General features: G+C 45.7%; 2 protein-coding genes across 2 annotated transcripts in view; both read left to right on the top strand.

The window, feature by feature from the left end:
• Positions 1-20,675, top strand: part of LOC122421234 (cationic amino acid transporter 3-like) — a 214,225-nt gene extending 193,550 nt beyond the window's left edge. The window contains exons 3-13 of the mRNA XM_043437107.1: positions 15,338-15,718; positions 16,630-16,788; positions 17,615-17,801; positions 18,207-18,319; positions 18,496-18,718; positions 18,917-19,056; positions 19,157-19,259; positions 19,448-19,647; positions 19,844-20,010; positions 20,279-20,387; positions 20,554-20,675. Coding sequence (XP_043293042.1) covers positions 15,349-15,718; positions 16,630-16,788; positions 17,615-17,801; positions 18,207-18,319; positions 18,496-18,718; positions 18,917-19,056; positions 19,157-19,259; positions 19,448-19,647; positions 19,844-20,010; positions 20,279-20,387; positions 20,554-20,675 — 1,893 coding nt within the window. The 5' untranslated portion in view covers positions 15,338-15,348. The remainder of the gene's footprint in view (positions 1-15,337; positions 15,719-16,629; positions 16,789-17,614; positions 17,802-18,206; positions 18,320-18,495; positions 18,719-18,916; positions 19,057-19,156; positions 19,260-19,447; positions 19,648-19,843; positions 20,011-20,278; positions 20,388-20,553) is intronic.
• LOC122420195 (solute carrier family 2, facilitated glucose transporter member 3-like) lies at positions 3,279-4,682 on the top strand. Its single transcript, XM_043435059.1, has one exon. The coding sequence runs from the start codon at positions 3,279-3,281 to the stop codon at positions 4,680-4,682; it is 1,404 nt and encodes a 467-aa protein (XP_043290994.1).
• Positions 20,676-22,249: the final 1,574 nt, after the last annotated feature.

Genomic DNA, 22,249 nt, shown 5'->3' with positions numbered 1-22,249 from the left:
TTTCCATAAAAATTGTGAAATTATTTGTTCTAGTTCTGTGAAGAATACTGTTGGTAGCTTGATACTGGAGAGGGTGTGGAGAAAAGGAAACCTTCTTACACTGTTGGTGGAAATGCAAACTAGTACAGCCACTATGGAGAACAGTGTGGAGATTCCTTTAAAAACTTGAACTAGAACTGCCATATGACCCGGCAATCCCACTCCTGGGCATACACATCGAGGAAACGGGATCTGAAAGAGACACGTGTACCCCGGTGTTCATCGCAGCACTGTTTATAGTAGCCAGGACATGGAAGCAACCTAGATGCCCTAGATCTGATAGATGCCCTAGATCCCTAGATGTGGTATATATACACAATGGAATATTACTCAGTCATTGAAAAGAATACATTTGAATCAGTGCTAATGAGATGGATAAAACTGGAGCCCATTATACAGAGTGAAGTAAGCCAGAAAGATAAACACCAATACAATATACTAACGCATATATATGGAATTTAGAAAGATGGTAATGATAACCCTATATGCAAGACAGAAAAATAGACACAGATGTATAGAACAGACTTTTGGACTCTATGGGAGAAGGCGAGGGTGGGATGGTTTGAGAGAACAGCATCAAAACATGTATATTATCAAGTGTGAAACAGATCACCAGTCCAGGTTGGATGCATGAGACAAGTGCTCGGGGCTGGTGCACTGGGATGACCCAGAGGGATGGGATGGGGAAGGAGGTGGGAGGGGGGTTCAGAATGGGGAACACATGTAAATCCATGGCTGATTCATGTCAATGTATGGCAAAAACCACTACAATATTGTAAAGTAATTAGCCTCAAACTAATAAAAATAACTGGGAAAAAAATTAATAATTTTTCAAAAAGAAAAAGTCAGATGAATGGATAATGAAGATTTCATATAAATATTTATATATATGTGTGTGTGTATACATATAATGATATACGACTCAGCCAGTAAAAGAACTAAAACTCTCCACAATAGCTTAATCTATTCACCCCTCTTGTGTGGTTGGCTTTAAAAAACAAAATGATAATCCTGTAAATCAACTATACTTCAATTTTTAAAGAAGTATAATATAATAGTCAACTAGTTATATTTAAGACCCATGTTGCTGGTTTGTGCTCAGTGTTTTAGCCTGTGGGTCATTTGATGGAGATCAGAATCTAGTCAACCCTTTACCAGTACCACCATCACCCCTTCTTCACTCCACTTCCTGCTCCCGGGTCTTCCTTCGTGAGGAGCAGAGCTCCTGACCTCTCACATCAAGTATCACTTCTCTGTGCCTGTGCCCAGCTCTCCCAGCAACAGAACTCCTTGAGGAAGACCAAGTCACATCCCCTTTATCCTCTCCCATCAATTGTTCAAGATTGAACAAAGCACAATGCTTGTTCAATGTTTGTGTTGCTTGAATTGACATCAGAGATGTTAAGCTCCCTTCTCCTGGTTGGGGCACAGCTGAGCTTGGAGGTCCCCACACTGGGGTGTCTCAGGTCAGGTGCAGACTGTGGGGAGTCAGGTCATGTAAGAGGACTGCGAGGGAGCAGGCTTGAATGGGGTCCTGGGCCTTACAGCCTACATTTCCTAGGGTCCCTGATGATCAAGTGAGTTCAAGTGTCCACAGAAATGATCAATGAAAAGTACATAGCTGAAATAGGAAAGAGTTTTCTTTGAGCCAAACTGCGGACTGTAGCAAGGGAGACAGTGTCTCTATAGCTCTGAGGAACTGCTCTGCTGAAGCGTGGTGTCCAGCACAGTCTTCTACCTCATCCAAGCAAAGGACATACATCAACATGACAGGATATATTTCTTCAAGCTTTCAAAAGAGACACACTTCATACACAGACAGCAAGACGGCAGCTCCCTGGTGACTGGGAAGGGACCCTTATCTCCCAGAGAGTGCTAACACCGATGCCATGAGGAGGGAGTTACTCATCCTTATCTTTAAAACAGATGCTCTTTACCTCAGTTGTTAAAGAAGACATTCTGTGAAGGTTTAGTTTACACGAAGTTTAGGCTGAATCATGTATTATAAGTCAAAACGACGTCCCCATACCTCAATATGTGAACATCTTCTCCATCACAAGCAGATAAAAATCTTAGAACTGTTTGATTCAGTGATTCTACTTCTGATGATGTACGCAGAAGAATTGAATGCACACTCTGGAAGAGATATTTGCAAATTCCTGTTCACAGCATTTTTCACAATAACTAAAGCATGAGAACAACCCAAGTTATCCATTGATCAAAGAATGGATAAGCCAATATGGTAGGTACCCACAATAGAGTATTGTTCACCATTATAAAAAAGAGGAATTCTAACACAAGATACAATAGGGATGACCTTGTGGACATTTTACTAGGTAAAATAAGCCTGACAGGAAAAGAGAAATATTGAATGACTCCACTTAAAATGAAGTACCTGGAGTGGTCAGATTCATAGAGACAGAAAGTAGAAAGATAATTGCCAGGAACTGTGAATGGGAAATGGGAATTACTGTTGAATGGAGCAGAATTGATGTTTTTGCAAGATGAAAAACTTCTGAAGTTTGCACAATTTGAAGGTACTTAACACAACTGACTTGCAGACTTAAAAATGGCTAAAATGGTCAATTTTGTGGTATAGGTATTTTACCACACAGAAAAAAACCTCTCAGAACCACCCCCCACCCAAGGGTAACCACAGAAGAGTCAGGGCTGATAGTAACACTGCTCCCCGCCCACCCAGCCCCATCTCCACCCCAACAACCCAGGGGCGAGGACTGTCTTCTGTGCTCAGGACTCCCCGCTTCGGTTCTTGGAGATGTCTCAGCTCCAGCCCCGCATGGCTTAAACTCAACCTCACTGACTGAACCAGTGCTCCAGGCTCTGCTCCAAGGATCCAGTAAGTCTCGGGTCACCCTCTCCTACAGGAGACTGGGCGCTGAGTTCATATCCTCCCAAAGAGACCCCGGCAACTCCAGAGTGCAGAGGGGTCAGCCCGGCTCCTGACTGAGGGTGGAGAGACCCATTTTCCAGATGAAAGCAGAAGAAGCTGAGAGCTGTTGTGTTTGTGAGAGAAGAGGTGGGAAGGGGGGATTGAATCAACTCTAGAGGTTGTGAGACTCTTTTTAGACTCTTTAATATAGAAATAATAAACTGAGGACCTGGAGGAAAACTTGCCACCAAGAGAGGACATTTTGGAGGTTTTGCTGCCTGGAAGAGGGGTCTCTGGAGTCCCACTCCTAGATCTTTATTGAAGATTTGAAAAGAATTAAATTAAGGCCATGGGGACCGTGAAGGTCACGGCACCTCTGATCTTTGCCATCTCAGTTGCTACCATAGGCTCTTTCCAGTTTGGCTACAACTCTGGAGTCATCAATGCTCCTGAGGCCATCATAAAGGACTTTCTCAATTATGCTTTGGAAGAGCAGTCAGAAACCCCCCCATCCACCGTGCTCCTGACATTCCTGTGGTCCTTGTCTGTGGCCATCTTCTCCGTAGGTGGTATGATCGGTTCCTTCTCCGTTGGACTCTTTGTCAACCAATTTGGCAGGCGCAATTCAATGCTTATTGTCAACCTGTTGGCCATAGCTGGCGGCTGCCTTATGGGATTCTGCAAAATAGCAGAGTCAGTTGAAATGCTGATCATGGGCCGACTGGTTATCGGCCTCTTCTGCGGACTCTGCACAGGATTCGTGCCCATGTACATTAAAGAGATCTCACCTACTGCCCTTCGGGGCACCTTTGGCGCTCTCAACCAGCTGGGCATTGTTATTGGAATTCTGGTGGCCCAGATCTTTGGTCTAGAAGTCATCTTGGGGACTAAAGATCTCTGGCCTCTGCTCCTGGGCTTCACCATCATACCAGCCATCATACAGTGTGCTGCCCTTCCATTTTGCCCTGAAAGTCCTAGATTCTTACTCATTAACAGAAAGGAGGAGGAGAAAGCAAAGGAGGTCCTCCAGAGATTCTGGGGCACCGAGGACGTGGCTCAGGACATCCAGGAGATGAAGGAAGAGAGTGTGCGGATGTCACAGGAGAAGCAAGTCACAGTACTAGAGCTCTTCCGCTCCCCCAACTACCGGCAACCCATCATTATCTCCATCATGCTCCAGCTCTCCCAGCAGCTCTCTGGGATCAACGCGGTGTTCTACTACTCGACAGGAATCTTCGAAGATGCAGGTGTCCAGGAGCCGGTCTATGCCACCATCAGCACAGGTGTGGTCAACACCATCTTCACTGTGGCGTCTGTGTTCTTGGTGGAAAGGGCTGGGAGGAGGACTCTACACCTGATTGGCCTTGGAGGGATGGCTTTTTGTTCCATCTTCATCACGATTTCTTTGTTACTAAAGAATGATTATAGCTCGATGATCTTTATCTGTATTGGGGCCATCCTGGTCTTTGTGGCCTTCTTTGAAATTGGCCCAGGCCCCATTCCCTGGTTTATTGTGGCTGAACTCTTTGGCCAGGGATCCCGCCCAGCTGCCATGGCAGTGGCTGGTTGTTCCAACTGGACCTCTAACTTTTTGCTTGGACTGCTCTTCCCCCTGGCCACGTTCTACTTAGGCGCCTACGTTTTCATCTTCTTCACCATCTTCCTCATTATCTTCTGGGTCTTCACCTTCTTCAAAGTTCCTGAGAACCATGGCAGGACTTTTGAGGAAATTACACCAGCCTTTGAAGGGTAGGTGCAGACAGGAACCCATGGTGGGAAAGGCCCCATCATGGAGATGAACAGCATCCAGCCCACGAGGGACACCCAACATCTAAGACATGCCTCTACCCACCTCCCTCCCATCATGAAAAGCAGCCTCCCCTGAGCAACTGGGGAGACCTCATCAGCTTGTAACCCAGGGCTGTTCCTGAATGCTGCTACTCCATTTCTTTCTCATCCACACACTCGATGGGTGCTCAGAGGATCCCAAGGCTGGGGTTAGTCATTGTCTTCAATGGCTTTTAAAATTTTAATTTCTTGGACATTCTCTTCAACTCAGGAGAGACCAAGTAAACCTACCTTCATTTCAGGAGGGATTGGCTGCTTGGTATGTGACAACTTGGCCAGCTCCTGCTCCCTTAGGTTCTAAAATTGCCTCAGGGCATTTTGCAGAGTGGGCTAGAACGTACCATTCCCCCCAACCTCAGACTCACCAGGAAGCAGGTACACTTAAGAGTGGAGGGCAGAGAGGGATTCCATAAGAGCTCCTTCTTCACTTCTGTACAGCTCTGCTGAGCAAATTAACTTGAGTTTTATTTATCTTCTGGTTTTATTGCATAGATATTCATTTTTTTAAACATAAAGTAATTTTACCAAATAATGAAAGCATAAGGAAATTGAGGTTAGAGGGAGGTGCTTCAAGAGAGGTTATACGGTGGAAGATTTAAACCAAAGAAGCTAAGGTGCAATAAGAAGGGAAGGATTTAGGGAGAAAGGTCATGCATGATTGGAGGATGCAGGATGTGGTCAGTGTGAGGTTTGCACGTTGCCTGTTAACAATTTCTATCCTTCAGATAAAAACTCTCAACTTTCTCAGAAAAGTCATATGCCTGTGTAAAGAAGCTATTGGTTTCCTTTGGAACTTTTTTCTTTTTTTAAGATTATATGTAGTTTTACTTGAAATCTAGGATTATTGCTAAGGTGGGCATTGTATTTAATAGGGGTTTATGGGTTCTAATTTTGGATGGAGTCCAGAGAAGGGATGGTTATTTCTACAAATCCTCTCTCCCCTCACTGGACCAAACAGCTTCTTTCTCTGTAGTGAACTCACTTTAAAAAAAAAAAAAAAAATTCCTATCACCCATCTGGTGGGAGAGCCTCCCAAGTGAGCAACCAAAAATCTTGGTTCTTGGTAGAGGTTCATTATTTCTTCAGTTTGTTGTTTAGAGGATTTTATATGTTGATTTTTATTTTGCTTTAAGCCATAGCTTTAAAAGAACTTAGAGATGTTTGTAGCTAACTTGGAATTTGTAACCTCAGCGCTGGAAGACAATTTCTTTTCCTGAACGATTATTATCCATTTGACGTGTTTTATTACATGAGGGTCATCTCATGCCTGTTTATGTCTGTAGCCATGTCAAGTTACCCTTGTTACCATAGTGTTATGTCAGGTGACCCCTGAGGGACTTGAACTTTCCTCTAGACCACACGTGACGGTCTGTGTGGATGTGCGGCAAGGCCCACACGTGAGCGTGAACGTCTGTGCACTGTCACGAAGCAGTTGCTGGTTATCTTGTTAGGTTCCTAAGGCCCCTATTGGGTATAATGTGTTCAGACTCATTCGTGTATATGTAAACAACACTGCCTCTGCTGGGTGGAATTTGCATCAATGGTTTTCTTTGAAACCAGAGTTCCATCTCATCTGGCTGCCTTTCCTTGTTGGAGAGGACAGAGAGAACTCCCTAAATGTTGAGACTAAGAGTGGGGGACTCACTCTCCACTCAGACATCAGGAGAAGACAGGAAAGAGTATGAGACCAGGACATTATGCCTCCTGGGTGCACTGGAAGGGTGTCATGGGGAGAGGGAGGCATTCTTTTTTTTTTTTTTTTCATTTATTTTTATTAGTTGGAGGCCAATTACTTTACAATATTGTAGTGGTTTTTGTCATACACTGACATGAATCAGCCATGGATTTACATGTATTCCCCATCCCGATTCCCCCTCCCACCTCCCTCTCTACCCAGTCCCTCTGGGTCTTCCCAGTGCACCAGGCCCGAGCACTTGTCTCATGGACATGGAGGGAGGCATTCTTAAGGGGACAATAAGCTTCTAGATCTGGGGGGGCCAGAGGGTTTGCTGAGATGGAGGGATGACATTTGCCACAGCCCACAGCCACCTCCAGGATCATCCAGTATTTTTAGAAGTGGAGACTGGTCTTTTCATCCCTCCTTCCTATGTTGCTTGATCTCCCTTTCCCTCTTTGGTGCTTACATATTTCAAGCCCTTCTGTCAAACCCTCGCCTATGACAGTATTTTGGTTATAAGTTCTCACCATTCCCTCTGGTTGCTGAGGCTTTGGGTTCAAAATTCGCAGAGCCTTGGGACAGGGCTTTGCCGTGACGGGGGACTGTCCTCCAACTGCACCTCTGCTCCGACTCCTCCTCAGACCAGTGGGTTGGCAGTGGTGCAGCATGGAATTTTTCCCAGTTCTCAGTGACAAGGCTGTGAATAATTTCCAAATGGATTTTTTCTATTATTGTTACTATGGTTCTTCATTTTGAAATAAAATTCTGAATGTACATATATAACATCACAGGCTTGGTTTTGTGTGTGTGGAGGGGGACCTTCTCTGTAACAGCAAATCAGCTTTAAACACCGTGCGGCTGCTCAGTACTTGTTGTAACCTAAACAAGTTTCTTATACGAGAGTTTTGTACAAGTGAAAATAGCCATACTCGTTTATTATGCACAGATGAAATGGAAAAGCCTTAGTGCATTGCCTTGCATACTTCATAAATTGTGTTGCTTGCTTTCAAAAAAAAAGAAAGAAATAATAGTAATGATTCCCCTTATACAGGGTTTGTGATGTAAATACTGATGTCAGTCTCCTGTATACTGTTGACCCTCTGCATCTGCGGACTCCGTCTCTGTGGACACGGGGATGATGTAAAGGACTTGAGGACCCCCAGATTGTTATACCTCAGAGACGACTGTGAAAGGTTGTTGCTGAACGATGAGACGGTGGGATTCTTGGCCTCTGGAGGAGACGAATTCAATCCGGGCCAGAGATGAGGTTGGATCGCTCAGAGCTTTTGTGTAATAAAGTTTTATTAAAGTATAAAGGAGATAGAGAAAGTTTCTGACATAGGCATCAGAAGGGGGCCGAAAGAGTACCCGCCTGCTAGTCTTTAGCTGTAAGTTATACAGTCACTCGCAGTCTGTTAATGAAAAGAAAGGAATGCCTTAGAATTTAGAATGGCACCAGATAATTCATCCCTGGCCATAAAACAATTGACTTGAATCTTGTAGAAGGGCAGATTACCAACAAATAGTTTCATTTACATAGATTAGGGGAACAATATCTGAGTAAGTAGATTGGGCCATTTGGCGGAACTTGCAGAGTCTGGGGTAAATTAACATAGTTTAAGACAAACATTTCCATAAGAAAAAGAAATGTATTGGTTGACTCAAGGTTTGAGAATAGTTAGCTTCAGGTGAAACCAGGTGTCATGGCAACATAGCATTTTAAGAGAAACCTCCTTTTAAATTTGTATAGAGAAGAAAAAATATATATATATCACTGGTTTGTTTCCTCCTGCCTCTTAAGAGAGATAAAAATGTCTGGCACTTGCAGCCTATTTCCTCCGTTTGGAGACCCCTGGCCTTCCTGCCTGTTACCCTCTCCACTGTATGGTGATTTATACTAAATTACCATCATGTTTGCTCTAACCACAACTCTGGGTTGTGAAGCTTGCTCTATTATTTACCATGGCAGCAATTTAGGAAATGGTAGTAACATACTACAGAGCATAAAGTTTGCCATCTTAAAAATGTTTGTGTCCATTTCAGTAATGTGGCCCATTTTGATGCAGCATGTTTTGCCCCCCTCAATCCTCTTATACCTCCAACAACTTTGAAATGTTTTAAAAGTTGCATTTGTGTTTGTAGAAACCAAAGCTCAGAGATGGAGAACTTGCCCAATATATCCTTTTATCACCTGCCCCTCACAACTCCATTGTCCTGTGGAATTGAACTCACAGGGCCGAGGGCAGATGACATTCTTGGTGGTTTTATGCCTTGTTTCTTCTGCAGAACAAAACCTCCTTGATTATGTCTAGGACGCTGTGTCAGTGTGTTAGACAGTTTGCTCAGAAACTAGCCCACAGGCAGCTGCTGGAATCACTAGAGGAGTCTAAGAGACTGGAAGCTCATCTGAACACCCTTGACCTGCTGGCCTTGGGTGTGGGCAGAACCCTGGGAGCTGGCGTGTACATCCTCACTGGTGCAGTGGCCCTGTCTGTCGCTGGACCAGCGATCATCATCTCCTTCTTGGTGGCTGGCCTGTCTTGTGAGATGTCTGGGCTCTGCTATGCTGAGTTTGGGGCCCGGGTTACCTCACTCTGGTTCTACACATCTCTACAGCTACATCACTGTGGGTCAACTGTGTGTCTTCATTACTGGCTGGAACCTCATACTGTCCTTTGCCATTAGTGAGATGATGGATCAGGGGGAGTTGTGGGTTTAAGATCAGGAAACAAGGAGGCGGGATTTAGTTCTTCACTCTTCACTCATTCATGAGAACCTTGTTATCCACCTTGTGGGGTAAAGAGGATAACAGTGGCAGGGAACTCCCACCATGTCATTCTATTCAACTCTATCCTGCTTTCTTTAAATGATGGACCAAGAAACCAGGGGTCAGGGAACTGTAGGGAGTGTGTGAGAAGAAGGCATGTCCCATGGGCTCTTCTCTTCACCATTTCGAAGTCTTTGCTTCACTGCTGCCTTCGTGGAATTTTCCCTTATATCTGGTTTTAAATTTTCTACTCTCACTTTCCAGCTCTCCTGGTCCCAATTTCCTGTGACATTTTCTTGCATAACGTTGATCTCCTCCTAGCACATTAAACAGCTGACCTATTTTGTGAAGGCTTCCCAGGTGGTGCAGTGGTAAAGAATCTGCCTGCCAATGCAAAAGACAAAAGAGACATGGGTTCCATCCCCGGGAGGGAAGATCCCCTGGAGTAGGAAATGGCAACCCACTCTAGTATTCTTGCCTGGGAAATCCCATGGACAGAGAAGTCTGGAGGGCAACAGTCCATGGGATCACAATGAATCAGACAAGACAGAGCGTGCACACACGTGCACTCACATTCACACTCACACACACACACACAACTTTGTGAATCATCTGGGTTTTCCCATCCCAACCCTTGAAAAGAATCTCTTTGTGATTTGGTATTTTGTTTGGGTTCCCTCCCCCAAAAAATATAGCCCATGGCTGTATTAGCAATCTACTTATGTTTGTCAATGAATTGTCCTTCTGCCACTGCAGACACCACCACTGTAGGCCAAGCCTGGAGCTACACCTTTGACAGCGTCATTGGGAACCACATCTCTCAGGTGTTACAGGAAACTTTCTCTCCATATATGCCCTCTTTCCTGGCCAGGTACCCAGACTTTTTTACCCTGGGCCTGGTGCTGCTGGTCACCAGTGAGTCAGGGGTCAGAGATAGAATGGGGAGAGCAGAGTGTGGAGGGGGAGCTGGGGTGGGAAAGGCTTAGGTGGCAGAATGGTGGGGGATTAGGGTTGGAATGGTCTCTGATGTGAGAGGCAGAAAGGCAAGACACAGACCATTGTTTCCCATTCTTGGCATCATTGACAATTTTGGTTGGATCACTCATAGGTGTCAGTTCAGTTCAGTTCAGTAGCGCTCAGTCATGTCTGACTCTTTGCGACCCCATGAATCACAGCACGCCAGGCCTCCCTGTCCATCACCAACTCCCGGAGTTTACTCAAACTCACGTGCATTGAGTCGGTGATGCCATCCAACCATTTCATCCTCTGTCGTCCCCTTCTCCTCCTGCCCACAATCCCTCCCAGCATCAGGGTCTTTTCCAATGAGTCAACTCTTTGCATGAGGTGATCAAAGTATTGGAGTTTCAGCCTCAGCATCAGTCCTTCCAATGAACACCCAGGACTGATCTCCTTCAGAATGGACTGGTCCAAGGGACTCTCAAGTGTCTTCTCCTACACCACAGTTCAAAAGCATCAATTTTTCAGTGCTCAGCTTTCTTCACAGTCCAACTCTCACATCCATACATGACCACTGGAAAAACCATAACCTTGACCAGACGGACCTTCGTTGGCAAGGTAATGTCTCTGCTTTTTAATATGCTATCTAGGTTGGTCACAACTTGCCTTCCAAGGAGTAAGCGTCTTTTAATTTCATGGCTGCAGTCACTATCTGCAGTGATTTTGGAGCCCAAAAAATTAAAGTCTGTCATTGTTTCCACTCTCTCCCCATCTATTTCCCATGAGGTGATGGGACCAGATGCCATGATCTTAGTTTTCTGAATGTTGAGCTTGAAGCCAACTTTTTCACTCTCCTCTTTCACTTTTATCAAGAGGTTCTTTAGTTCTTCTTCACTTTCTACCATAAGGGTGGTGTCATCTGCATATCTGAGGTTATTGATATTTCTCCCGGCAATCTTGACTCCAGCTTATGCTTCCTCCAGTCCAGCATTTCTCATGATGTACTCAGCATGTAAGTTTAACAAGCAGGGTGACAATATACAGCTTTGATGTACTCCTTTTCCTATTTGGAACCAGTCTGTTGTTCCATGTCCAGTTCTAGCTGTTTCTTCCTGACCTGCATATAGGTTTCTCAAGAGGCAGGTGATCTGGTTTTCCCATCTCTTTCAGAATTTTCCACAGTTTATTGTGATCCACACAGTCGATGGCTTTGGCATAGTCAATAAAGCAGAAACAGATGTTTTTCTGGAATTCTCTTGCTTTTTTGATGATGCAGCAGATATTGGCAATTTGATCTCTGGTTCCTCTGCCTTTTCTAAAACTAGCTTGAACATCTGGAAGTTCTCGGTTCATGTATTGCTGAAGCCTGGCTTGGAGAATTTTGAGCATTACTTTAGTAGCGTGTGAGATGAGTGCAACTGTGCGGTAGTTTGAGCATTCTTTGGGATTGCCTTTCTTGGGGATTGGAATGAAAACAGACCTTTTCCAGTCCTGTGGCCACTGCTGAGTTTTCCAAATTTGCTGGCATATTGACTGCAGCACTTTCACAGTATCATCTTTCAGGATTTGAAATAGATCAACTGGAATTTCATCACATCCACTAGCTTTGTTCGTAGTGATGCTTTCTAAGGCCCACTTGACTTCACATTCCAGGATGTTTGGCTCTAGGTGAGTGACATTACTTTGCCAACAAAGGTCCGTCTAGTCAAAGCTATGGTTTTCCCAGTAGTCATGTATGGATGTGAGAGCTGGGCCACAAAGAAAGTTGAGCGGTGAAGAATTGGTACTTTTGAAATGTGGTGTTGGAGAAGACTCTTGAGAGCCCCTTGGACTGCAAGGAGATCCAACCAGGTCATCCTAAAGGAAATCAGTCCTGAATATTCATTGAAAGGAGTTATTCTGAAGCTGAAGCTCCAATACTTTTGCCACCTGATGCAAAGAACTGACTGACTCATTGGAAAAGACTAATGCTAGGAAGAATTGAAGGCAGGAGGAGAAGGAGATGACAGAGGATGAATGGTTGGATGGCATCACCAACTCAATGGACATCAGTTTGAGCAAGCTCCAGGACTTGGTGATGGACAGGGAGGCCTGGAATCCTGCAGTCCATGGGATCACAAAGAGTTGGACACAACTGAGCCAGTGAACTGAACCGCTGAGATCACTTAAAGCACTGCACATGTGCATCATGGCGTACTCACCTGGTCATGGGCTACTGTGTGCAGGACACATGTAAGAGCTTCACCATGAAAGCCCTGGTGCTGCTGCATTAGGGCCACATGGCAGGAACATCATGGTTATGTTACATGAGGTTATGTTATGGCTCCATTTTACCTACGTTATGGTTATGGCTGCTGCACCAGACAGGAGAGAGGCTGTGTTATGGCTGCCATGCCAGCCAGGAGAGAATAAATGTGTCTGCAGGTTCTACAATTCCTCACATCTCCTTCCAGCTTCTTAGCTTGCACCTTACCTACTGTGGGTTCAGCAAACAATGTGAACAGTTAGACAACTGGTGTCATGAATAGGATCAGCAATACACCCTCCTCCAGTGGATCTTGCCGACCCAGGGAATGAACATGAGTTTCTTGTGTCTCCTGCATTATAGGCAGATTCTTTACCACTGAGCCACCAGGGAAGACCCCCCCCCACACACACACACACACACACACACTGGAGTGTTCTCAGGTCATGTGCAGACTGTGGAAAGCTGAGAGGTATAAGAGAACTGGGAGGGAGCAGGGTTTGAGTGGCATCCCCAGATTTACAGTCCTTTCTGCCTAAGGTCTACGATGATCAAAAGAATTCAAGTAGACATGAAAATAAACAATCTCTAGTGGGAATAAGAATGTTTTATTTGAACCAAAATGAGTATTAGAGTCTGGAGGACAGACTCAGAATTAGCTCTGACTAACTGCTCCTTTAAAGCATGGTTTTCAGCACATTCTTATCCTCATCCAAACAAAAAACATACAGCAATATAACAGGGTACATTCCTTCAAGGTTTCAAGAGACAGACTTAGTACATAGGGAGACTACAGGACCCTGGTGTCTGGGCAGGGAGTCTTATTTTCCAGGGAGTGTTAACATGAATGCCATAAGAAGGGAATTATCATCCTTATCTTCAAAACAGATGCCCTTTACCTCAGTGGTTAAAGAAGATGTGCTGTGAGGGTCTGACAGGCTGTCTTAGTTCACACACAGTTCAGACTGAACCGTGCACAAGACAAATTGAGCTCCCCATTCCTCAATATGTGAACATTTTCTCTATCACATTTTCTCTAAAAATCCTAGAACTATGTGATCCAGCAATTCTACTTCTGAGGCTACACCCAAGAGAATTGAAGACACACTCTGGAAGAGATATTTTTACACTCCTGTTCATAACAGCATTTTTCACAATAAATAAAGAATGAAAGCAACCCAAATGCTCATTGATCAAAAAAATGGATAAGCCAATGTGGTATGTGCCTACAATAAAGTATTTTTCAGCATTAAAAAAGGAAGGGGATTCTAACACATGCTACAACATGGACGAACCTAGTAAATATTCTACCAAGTAAAATAAGCCTTACAGGAAAGGACAAATATTGTTTGATTCTACTGAAATGAAGTTCCTAGAGTGGCCAGATTCATAGAGACAGAAATTAGAATGGTAATTACCAAGAACTGGGAAAGGAGAAAAGGGGGTTGTTGTTGTTGAGTGGGTAGAATTTCAGTTTTGCCAGAAGAAAAAGTCCTGGTTTGTTTGCACAAAAAAATGAATCTATTTAACTTGACTGAAAAGTGAAAGTCACTGAGTCATGTCTGACTCTTTACTATCCCATGGACTGTATAGTCCATGGAATTCTCTAGGCCAGAGTACTGGAGTGTGTAGCTGTTCCCTTCTCCAGGGATTCCCAACCCAGGGATTGAACCCAGGTCTCCTGCATAGAAGGCAGATTCTTTACCAGCTGAGCCATCAGGGAAGCCCTACGTGACTGATCCACACACTTAAAATGATTAAACTAGTCAATTTTATGTTATGTGTCTTTTAACACACACACATACACACACACACACACACACACACACACACACACACACACACACAAACCATCTTGGAACCACCCCCTGAGGGTAACCACAGAAAAGTCAGGGCTGATAGCAACACAGCAGATGCTCCCCGCCCACCCAGCCCCATCTCCACCCCAACAACCCAGGGGTAAGGACTGTCTTCTGTGCTCAGGACTCCCTGCTTCAGTTTTTAGAGATGTCTCAGCTCCAGCCCTGCACATCTTAACCTCAGCCTCCCTGACTGACCCAGTGCCCCAGGCTCTGCTCCAAGGATCCAGTAAGTCTCAGGTCAGCCTCTTCTGTAGGAGACTGGGAGCTGAGTCACATCCTCCCAAAGAGACCTCTGCAACCCCAGAGTGCAGGGGGTCAGCCTGGCTCCAGCCTGAGGGTGGAGAGACCCATTTTCTAGATGAAAACAGGAGCTAGGACCTGTCTGCGTTTGTGTGAGAAGAGGTGGGATTTGGGGAGTTAGATCAAGTCTGCAGGCTGTGACTCTTTTTTGACTGGTGCTCAAACAATAGTGAAGATTCCCCTTATATAGGGTTTGTGATGTGAATACTGATGGTAGTCTCCTGTATACTGTTGATCCTCCATATCTGTGGGTTCCTCCTCTGTGGATACAGGGATGACATAAGTGACTTGAGATTCCTCAGGTTTTGGTGACTGCAGAGATGACTGTATGGTGATTTATATTAAGTTACCATGAGGTTTGCTACAACCTTCTGTGAAGCAACTCTGTGAAGTTGGCTCTGTTATTTACCATGGCAGCAATTTAGGAAAACAGGAATAAATACCACAGAGCACAAAATTTGCCATCTTAAAATATTTTAAGCATCCAGTTCAGTACTGTGGCACATTTTGATGCAACATGTTTTCTTCTCCTCAATCCTCTTACACTTCCAGTAACTTTGAAACATATTAAAAGTCTTCCCTGAGTTTAACAATCCAAAGCTCAGACATGGAAGACTTGCTCAATGTGCCTTTTGACCAACTGCTCCTAATCACTCCATTGCTCTGTGGAATTGGGCTCCCAGGGCCAATGACAGATAGACCTTCTTGATGGCTTTGTGTATTACTTTCTCAGGAGATTGTAACATGTCAGCTACGTCTAGGATGCTGCATCAGTATGTTCGCCAATTTGGTCAGAAGCTGGTCCACAGGCAGCCGCTGGAGGCCAGAGCAGAGTCTGAGAGTCCCGAAGCTCATCTGAACACCCTCGACCTGGTGTCCTTGGGTGTGGGCAGAACGCTGGGGGCTGGCGTGTACATCCTGGTTGGTGCAGTGGCCAAAGTGAGAGCTGGACCAGCGACCGTCATCTGCTTCCTGGTGGCCGGCCTGTCCTGCGTGTTGTCCAGGCTCTGCTATGCAGAGTTTGGGGCCCGGGTACCAGGCTCCAGTTCTGCATATCTCTACAGCTACATCACCATGGGACAACTCTGCGCCTTCATCACTGGCTGGAACCTCATCCTGTCCTTGGTCATCGGTGAGAGGATGGATCAAAAGAGAATGTGGGGCTTAAGATCAGGTTCTAGGAGGTGGGGTTTAGGTCTTCACTCTTTCATGAGAATTTGATTATCCACCTTGTAGGGGGAAGTGGATAATAGTAGCAGGAAAACTCCACAACTTCATTGTTCTCAGCTCTCCCCTGCTTTCCTTAAATGATGGCCCAAGAACACACAAGGAAAGGGGACTCTAGGCTGAGAGGGAGGCATGACCCGCAGGCTCATCCCCTCACCATACTGAAGTCTCAGCTCAACTATTTCTTTCATGGAATTTTCCTTTACATCTGGATTTAAAATTTCAATCCACACCTTCCAGCCCTCCTGGTCCCAACTTCCTGTTACTTTTTCTTACATAACATTAATCTCCCCCTAGCATATTAAATAGTTGATCTATTGTGTGAATCGTCTGGGTCTTCCCATGCCAACCCATGAAAAGAAACTCTTTGAGGTCAGGTATTATTTTGTTTGGGTTCCTCCAGAAAAATGTAGCCCACGGCCCATACTCAGTTCAGTTCAGTCGCTTAGTCGTGTCCGACTCTTCGCAACCCCATGAGCCGCAGCACGCCAGACCTCCCTGTCCATCACCAACTCCTGGAGTCCACCCAAACCTACATCCATCGAGTCAATGATGCCATCCAGCCATCTCATCCTCCATCATCCCCTTCTCCTCCTGCCCTCAATCTTTCCCAGCATCAGGGTCTTTTCCAATGAGTCAGCTCTTCGCATCAGGTGGCCAAAGGATTGGAGTTTCAGCTTCAACATCAGTCCTTCCAATGAACACCCAGGACTGATCTCCCTTAGGATGGACTGGCTGGGTCTCCTTGCAGTCCAAGGCCCATACTAGATATCAGTTTATGTTTGTCAATGGATGTTCCTTCCTCTGTCACTGCAGGCACCGCCTGTATAGCCCGGGGCTGGAGCTCCACCTTGGACAGCCTGATTGAGAACCACGTCTCTCAGAGGTTACAGGGAACTCTTTCTCTGCAAGTGCCCTACTTCCTGCCCACATATGCAGACTTCGTCGCCCTGGGCCTGGTGCTGCTGCTCACAGGTGAGAGGGGGTGATTGGACAGGAAGAGTGGGGTGCAGAGCAGAAGCTCAGGAGGGAAAGGCTTGGGGTAGCAAAATGATGGAGAATGAGGACTGGAAAATAGGGTCTCTGATATGAAAGACAAGAAGGCAAGACATAGAGAGTTATTTCCCATTCTTGGTACCACTGACAGTTGGGGCTTGATCATTCATAGGTGTGGGGGTGTGCAATTTGGGTCTTTTAAAAATACTCATCACTCATTGGATGTTGAGTAGCACCTGTGAACTTTACGCAATAGATGCCAGTGACACACACCTACTAAACTGTGAAAATCATGATGTCCCCAGACATTGTCAAATGTCACTTGGCATACAAAGTTAACCCAGATGAGAATCATTTATTGAGACTTTATTGAGACCTTACAAAGATGTGTTTTTAATTGAGAGGAAAATAACATAGCATAAAATTAAACATACTATTTTCCCCAGCTTTATTGAGCTATAAATGCAACCCTATACAAATTTAAGCTGACGTTTGATAGATTTGGATTTAACATGACAATTTGGTAGAGGTATATATTGTGAGATGATTGTCACAGTAAGAAATTAACCACCTTAAAGTGTACAGTTCAGTGGTACTTAGTACATCCAGAATGTTGGGTAACAGTCACCTTCATCTGGTTCCAAATATGTTTATCACCCTGAAAGGAGACACCTACCCACCGAGCAATCACTGTCCATTCGTCCACCACCACCACTGACTCCATTACCCCTGACAACCACTAGTTTGCTTTCTGTGATTATGGATTTGGCTGTTTTGAATGTCTCATATTCCATCTTTCCCACAGGAGTTCTGGTCCTGGGAGCTCGTGAGTCGACCCTGGTTAACAAAGTGTTCACGGTCATCAACCTTTTGGTCCTCAGCTTCATCATCCTCTCTGGCTTCATTAAAGGAGACCTGCACAACTGGGAGCTCACAGAACAGGACTACAAACCAAACACATCTGGATCCCCTGACACCTATAGTTTGGAACGGTACTCTTGGCCGTAGCAATGCTTGGGGGAGGTGGTGCAGAGCTGGAGATATGGTGGAGACTAAAAGACCGGGGCTTCCCTCGTGGCTCAGTCGTAAAGAATCTACCTGCCAATGCCAGAGACCTGAGTTCGATCCCTGGGTTGGGAAGATCCCCTGGAGAAGGAAATGGCAACCCACTCTGGTATTCTTGCTTGGGATATCCTATGGACAGAGGAGCTTAGAGGGCTACAGTTCAGGGGGTTGCAAAAGAGTAGGACATGACTTAGTGACAAAACAACAAAGAGACCTGGGCTGATGGATCCAGGGGATGAGGGTCCAGGATTTGTGGTATTAAGGGAGGAGTCCAGTAGAGATGGCTCAACACATCTCACCCATGTCCTTCCTCATTCCTTTTCTCACCATAGCTTGGACCCTCTGGGTTCTGGAGGGTTCATGCCCTTTGGCTTTGAAGGAATTCTCCACGGGGCAGCAACATGTTTCTACGCATTTCTTGGTTTTGATTCCATTACCACGAGAGGTAACGTGGTCACGGTGTGTCCCATCAGAGGGTTGGGCACAGTTTGGGCTGCCCTACCCCTTGGGTGTAGGGGTTGGTAGTAGGTTAGCCTGTTCTTGAAGATTCAAGAGGAAATTTGATTTTGTGCTTTCATCCCAGCATGTTTTCCTGACTCAGTATTTCCACCCTTCCTGCAGGGGAAGAAGCCCTAAATCCTCAGCATTCCATCCCCTTCAGCATCATGATTTCTCTCTTCATCTGCTTTTTGGCGTATTTTGGAGTCTCAGCCGCACTCACCCTCATGGTGCCCTACTACCAGATTCAGCCCAAGAGTCCTTTGCCGCAGGCTTTTCTCCTTGTTGGTTGGAACACGGCCAGATATGTCGTGGCTGTTGGCACCCTCTGTGCTCTTACCTCCAGGTCAGTGTCTTGGTTTTCTCCCCAAGGAAGGGGAGAGAGTGTCTTGGTTTTTTCTACTGTCAGATGCTCGGGTATCCCAGCCCTTGGGATTGAGAGACAAGAGAGAAAGACATCTTACCCCATGTAGACAAGGGAGTGGATGCCCTGGTCTCTCCTGCTTCTCCATGTCCTCTCACATGTCCCCATTTCCTCTCCCAGCCTCCTGGGTACCATGTTCACCATGCCTCGGTTGATCTATGCAGTGGCAGAAGACGGGCTCATTTTCCGGGGACTTGCCCGGATCTATGATTGCACAGGCACCCCCATCATGGCCATCATGGCTTCTGGAAACATTGCAGGTGAATAAAAAGAACCTACTCCTTCTCTGAATCAACTTCCCAAACTTGCAGCGGTTACTCACTCTCTCCCCTCCCCACCTTGTCTATGCTGTCACTTCAGCGGTCATGGCATTACTCTTTGAGCTCACGGATCTTGTGGATCTCGTATCTGCTGGGACCCTGCTTGCTTATTCCATGGTGGTTTTTGCTGTGCTTGTCCTCAGGTGAGACCCCACTACACCTTGACTGGGGGCTTTGGGCTCTAGGAGTTTGATGGGGAGGTAGTCATCCTCTGCCTTCACGCTGCTTTCTAAATGTCCCAGTCCACTTAGCTGGGAATAGATAGATTAGATTGTCCAATGTTGGATGAGTAGGAGGTGCTGTTATTATTGCTGTAACACCTCTAATTCAGATACCAGCCAGATCAGATCTTAAGCAAGAAGGAGAAAACAGAAGACAAAATTGAGATGAAGTCCGAAGTTGAAGGAAGTCCTTTGGACTATGGACCTGAAGCAGGAACCTCAAACATTCTAAAGAGTCTGTGGTTCCCTACAAGCACCATCCCCACCCGGAAATCTGGGCAGATTGTCTACGGATGTGCCTCCCTGCTTGGTGAGCAGTGGGGTTTCTTTTTATGGTATTCTCAAGTTGGCAGGGTAGGGTGGAAATGTATCTTTTTCATTGATGAGGACACTTGGAGATAATGGCCCTTTCTGATGTGGGCAGCCTGGGGAGGGGTGTGACCCGAGGTCTTGACGTCTTTGTCTTTTGGTGTCCAGCCTGTTCTCCTCCACCTTGACCCTTGCAGTTCTCCTGCTGACCATCCTGAGCCTGATCCTGGCTCAGTGGCCCAGCCAGGTGTTCTCTGGAGACCCCGTGCTCACAACAGTGGCTGTGCTGCTGCTGCTGCTCATCACTGGGGTCACGGTCATCATCTGGAGGCAGCCCCAGGACCCCACTTATCTTTACTTTAAGGTAGGTGACCTTATGTGCCCAAAATGTCCACCTTTAGTTTATGAAGTCTGCATGCTTTGAGGTCTAAACATCCTTCGCTGGACCAGGGAAGAAGGGGAGTTACTGAAACCACTGGACTCTTCCCTGATCCACACTCGGTGCTTTACAAATCTAATCTAAGAGGCACTGAACACATCCCCAGTAATAACGGAGTCTCCCACCCACATGGGGTAGGGTCTCCCTTTCAGACGTCTGGACTGTGTTCAGGATGAACTGACTCTGCCCACAGGTCCCTGCTCTGCCTGTCCTCCCACTGGTGAGCATCTTTGTGAACGTTTACCTGATGATGCAGATGACCTCTGGGACCTGGGCCCTATTTGGCATCTGGGAAGCGACTGGTAAGAGGCTTCCTTGGAGAATAGGACCCCTTGAGTAACTGAACCTAATCCTTTTCCTACCACCTCTCCCTAAACTGTGTCAGACACCATGATAGGAGGCCTGTTGGACATTTATAAGGGGGGAGAGCACCTACTTTCCCTTCCCATCATCTCATTTCCCTACTAGGATTTGTCATATACTTTGGATATGGGATCCGACACAGCCTGGAGGAGAACAATGAGCAACAGCCACCAGCCTCCACCTTCCAGACTCTTGACAAAGACATCCCTGGTGCTGGGTCATCTTAACCGCAGGAAGTAAATGCTGCGTGGAATCCCCCCATGCCCTGGAGGGTCTGCTAGTTCAAGGACACTCCGAGCCTCTACGGAATATGAATGTGGGATGCATTTACAGCCATGAATTTTTTGCCAATGGACAAAGCGACTTTTTTTTGGCTGCAGAGCATACCTTGTGGGAACTTAGTTCCCTGACCAGAGAATGAACCCCGGGGCCACAGGACTGAAATCACCAAGTCCTAATCACTGGACCTCTAGGGAATTCCTAAAGTTGTACAATTTTCATGTAAGCTTTTTAAAATATCATATGTATACAGAAAAGTGCATGCTTCATAAGTGTGCAGCAAGACACATTTTCACCAGGAAATTACCACAATGTAAACAGCAACCAGAGAAAGAAACAAAAATATTAACCTGCACATAGGAAACAACTACTCAGCTATAAAAAAAAGGGGGGCCTAAACTCTCCACTACAGTGTAAGCCACTCCATTACATCTTGTGTGGTTGACTTTTTTTAAAAAAAATTTGAAGTATTTTACATCAACTATTTCAATTTTTATATAAGTTAATCTAACAGCCCACCACTACATCTAAGTTCCATTATGAAGGTGTGTGCCCAGTGTTTCAGCAGGTGGGTCACCTGATGCAGCTCAGAATCTAGTCAGACCTTCACCAGTACCCGCATCCCTGCTTCACCAGTACCCCCATCCCTGCTTCACCCCTCCACTTCCTGGTCCAGGTTTTCTTTCATGAGGAGCAGAGCTCCTGGCCTCCTAGATCAAGTATCACTTCTCTGCCTGCGCACTCAGCTCTCCCAGCAAACAGAGCTCCTTGAAGAAGGGGACCAAGTCACATCCCCTTTATCCTCTTCCATCCCTTTGTGCAAGGCTGGACGCAGGCATGAGGCTCATTAAATGCTTTTGTTGCTTGAATTCACATCAGAGAGGTTAAGCTCCCCTTCTCCTGATTGGGGTCCAGCTGGGCTTGGGGTCTCCCCACACCGGAGTGTCTCAGATCATGTGAAGACTATGGGGAGTCAAGTAGTATCAGAGAGACTGGGAGGGAGCAGGGTTTGAGTGGGGTCCCCAGTTTTATAGCCCTATCTTCCCAGGGTCCTTGATGATCATATGAATTCAAGTGTCTGTGAAGATAATCAATATAATGGGAATAAGCAAGAGTTTTATTTGAGTCAAAATGAGTATGACAGTCTGGGAGACAGACTCTCAGATAGCTCTGGGGAATTGCTCCATTGAAGGACAGTTTCCAGCATCATCTTATATTTCATCCAAACAAAGAACACACATCAAACTGACAGGGTGTATTCCATCCAGATTTTCAAAGAGACAGACTGAGTACATAGACAGTGAGGCAACGAACTTCATGCTGGTGTCTGGGAAGGGAACCTTATCTTCCAGGGAACGTTAACAGGGACGCCATGAGAAGGGAGTTACTCATTCTTATCTTCATAACAGATGTTCTTTACCTCAGTGGTTAAAGAAGATGAACTGTGAGGGCCTGACAGGCTGTTTTAGTTCACACAAAGTTCCAGCTGAACCGTGTATAAGTCAAATTGACTTCCTCATAT

This window comes from Cervus canadensis, chromosome 18, assembly GCF_019320065.1.
Source record: "Cervus canadensis isolate Bull #8, Minnesota chromosome 18, ASM1932006v1, whole genome shotgun sequence".
Taxonomy (NCBI): Eukaryota; Metazoa; Chordata; class Mammalia; order Artiodactyla; family Cervidae; genus Cervus; species Cervus canadensis.
The sequence above is the reverse complement of the archived record's forward strand: the minus strand, read 5'-3'. Positions and strand labels throughout refer to the sequence as shown.

What these genes read in the sequence shown, in the direction of transcription:
- LOC122420195 (XM_043435059.1), top strand. Translation starts at nt 3,279, where the DNA reads ATGGGGACCGTGAAGGTCACGGCACCTCTGATCTTTGCCATCTCAGTT.